Genomic DNA, 2,376 nt, shown 5'->3' with positions numbered 1-2,376 from the left:
TTTGTGAAGTAACTTGCAAAGCACTCATTGAATCTGATTTTACGATCAACCCTTCTCATCCCTGTTTCCCAGCCCAACAATTGCCCAAAGTTCATCAACCAGATTGGTGTGAGTTCCTATATGGATTTAAAGAATCCTCCAATACATGGCACACTCTGTTGCAGCAAAGCCCGTAAATGATAAACCGTGAGGTCGATACAGGACAATGCCATAAAAAATGGGCACGAGCTTCTTCCCCTGTGTGGCAAGAAGGCCACATATCAGGGGACTATTTACGAAAGCAAGGATCTTTCCGTCTTCGTCTGATCACATCGATGTTGCAGGGATAAGCGAAGATATTTTAACCCAGGGAACCCAGGTGCTCTCTCAGGAACTTCTGTTTGAAACTAACACCCAATTAAAACAGTTGATTAATACAGATAATCTAAATGATGCCAGGCACATGTTCGATAAAATGCTTCAGAGAGATGAAATTTCATGGACTACTATGATGTCCGGCTATGTCAATGCATCCAATGCCTCCGAAGCATTGATTCTTTTCTCACGGATGTGGGTTGACCCTTCAATCAAAATGGACCCGTTCATTCTCAGTCTTGCACTCAAGGCTTGTGCCCGCAATATGGAACTGAAACACGGGATGCCGATCCATGCATACTGTATGAAAAGTGGTTTAGTGAACTCTGTCTTTGTGGGAAGTGCCCTTCTGGACATGTACACCAAAGCTGGATGCATTTCATTAGGTTGTAGAATCTTTGATGAAATGCCTTTAAGAAATGTGGTGTCGTGGACTGCTATTATTACTGGGCTTGTCCGCAATGGTTACAACAAGGAGGGTCTATTGTACTTCTCGGAAATGTGGGTATCGGATGTTGAGTATGATAGTTACACGTTTGCTATTGCATTAAAGGCTTGTGCTGACTCGGGTGCTATAAGTTATGGTAGAGCAATCCACACACAGGCAATGAAGATGGGTTTTGATTCGTGTTCCTTTGTGGCAAATACTCTGGCTACCATGTACAATAAGTGTGGGAAATTGAATTATGGGTTGCGCTTATTTGAAAGGATGAGGATCCGTGATGTTGTTTCTTGGACAACTATCATTGCTACATATGTTCAGATGTGTCAAGAGGAGGATGCAATTCAAGCGTTCATATGGATGAGAGAGTCGGATATTGATCCTAATGAGTTTACCTTTGCTGCAGTTATTTCGGGCTGTGGAGCTCTTGCAAATATAGGGTGGGGTGAACAATTACATGCCCATACTGTATGCACCGGTCATATTAATTCCTTGTCTGTTGCAAATGCCATCATGACCATGTATTCAAAGTGTGGATGCCTAGCTTCAGCTTCAAGAGTCCTTCACGAGATGAAGAAAAGAGATGTAATTTCTTGGAGTGCAATTATTGCAGGTTATTCTAATGAAGGACATGGTGAGGAAGCTTTCGAGCTTTTTTCTTGGATGAGGAGGGAAGATCTGAAACCAAACGAGTTCACTCTAGCTAGCTTGTTGAGTGTTTGTGGAAATATGGCAATTCTAGAGCAAGGGAAGCAAGTCCATGCTCATGTCCTGTCCATTGGTGTAGAACTTGATATCATGATAAATAGCGCTTTAATCAATATGTATTCCAAATGTGGGAGCATAGATGATGCTTCAAGGATCTTTTATTCAGCAGGAAATGAAGATACTGTCTCGTGGACTGCTATGATTAATGGTTATGCTGAACATGGGCACAGCAGAGAAGCTCTCAATTTGTTTGAGAAGATGTCAAGGGTTGGGGTTAGGCCAGATTATGTTACCTTCATTGGTGTACTTAGTGCCTGTAGCCACGCTGGACTAGTAGACCTTGGTTTCCAGTACTTCAACTCAATGAGTATGGACTACCAGATTAATCCTGGGAAAGAACACTATGGCTGCATGATCGATCTTCTCTGCAGAGCTGGACGGCTAAGCGATGCAGAGTGCATGATTAAAAGCATGCCATTTGAACAGGATGATGTTGTTTGGTCAACACTGCTCAGGGCATGCAGGACCCATGGTGATTTAGAGTGTGGAAAACGCACAGCGGAGCTCATTCTTGAATTGGATCCTAATTGTGCAGGGACGCACATCACGCTAGCTAACATCTATGCTTCAACAGGGAAGTGGAGGGATGCAGCGGATATGAGAAAGCTGATGAAATCAAAGGGGGTGATGAAGGAGCCAGGGTTGTCATGGATTAAGATCAAAGACAGAGTGTCTGCCTTTGTGTCTGGTGATCGCAAACATCCACAGTGTGATGATATATATTCCATGTTGGATTTACTTGCATTGAAGGCAGAACTGGCTGGCTACTCCCTGGATAGTGGTTGGTTGCTGCATGATATTGAGGATTAACA

General features: G+C 43.2%; 1 protein-coding gene across 1 annotated transcript; it reads left to right on the top strand.

Moving 5' to 3' along the window:
* Positions 1-2,376, top strand: LOC122663731 (putative pentatricopeptide repeat-containing protein At3g47840). Its single transcript, XM_043859369.1, has 2 exons — positions 1-101; positions 195-2,376. The coding sequence occupies exon 2, from the start codon at positions 218-220 to the stop codon at positions 2,372-2,374; it is 2,157 nt and encodes a 718-aa protein (XP_043715304.1). The 5' UTR covers positions 1-101; positions 195-217; the 3' UTR covers positions 2,375-2,376.

The sequence above is a fragment of the Telopea speciosissima genome, chromosome 6 (genome assembly GCF_018873765.1).
Source record: "Telopea speciosissima isolate NSW1024214 ecotype Mountain lineage chromosome 6, Tspe_v1, whole genome shotgun sequence".
In the NCBI taxonomy this organism is placed as follows: Eukaryota; Viridiplantae; Streptophyta; class Magnoliopsida; order Proteales; family Proteaceae; genus Telopea; species Telopea speciosissima.
The sequence above is the reverse complement of the archived record's forward strand: the minus strand, read 5'-3'. Positions and strand labels throughout refer to the sequence as shown.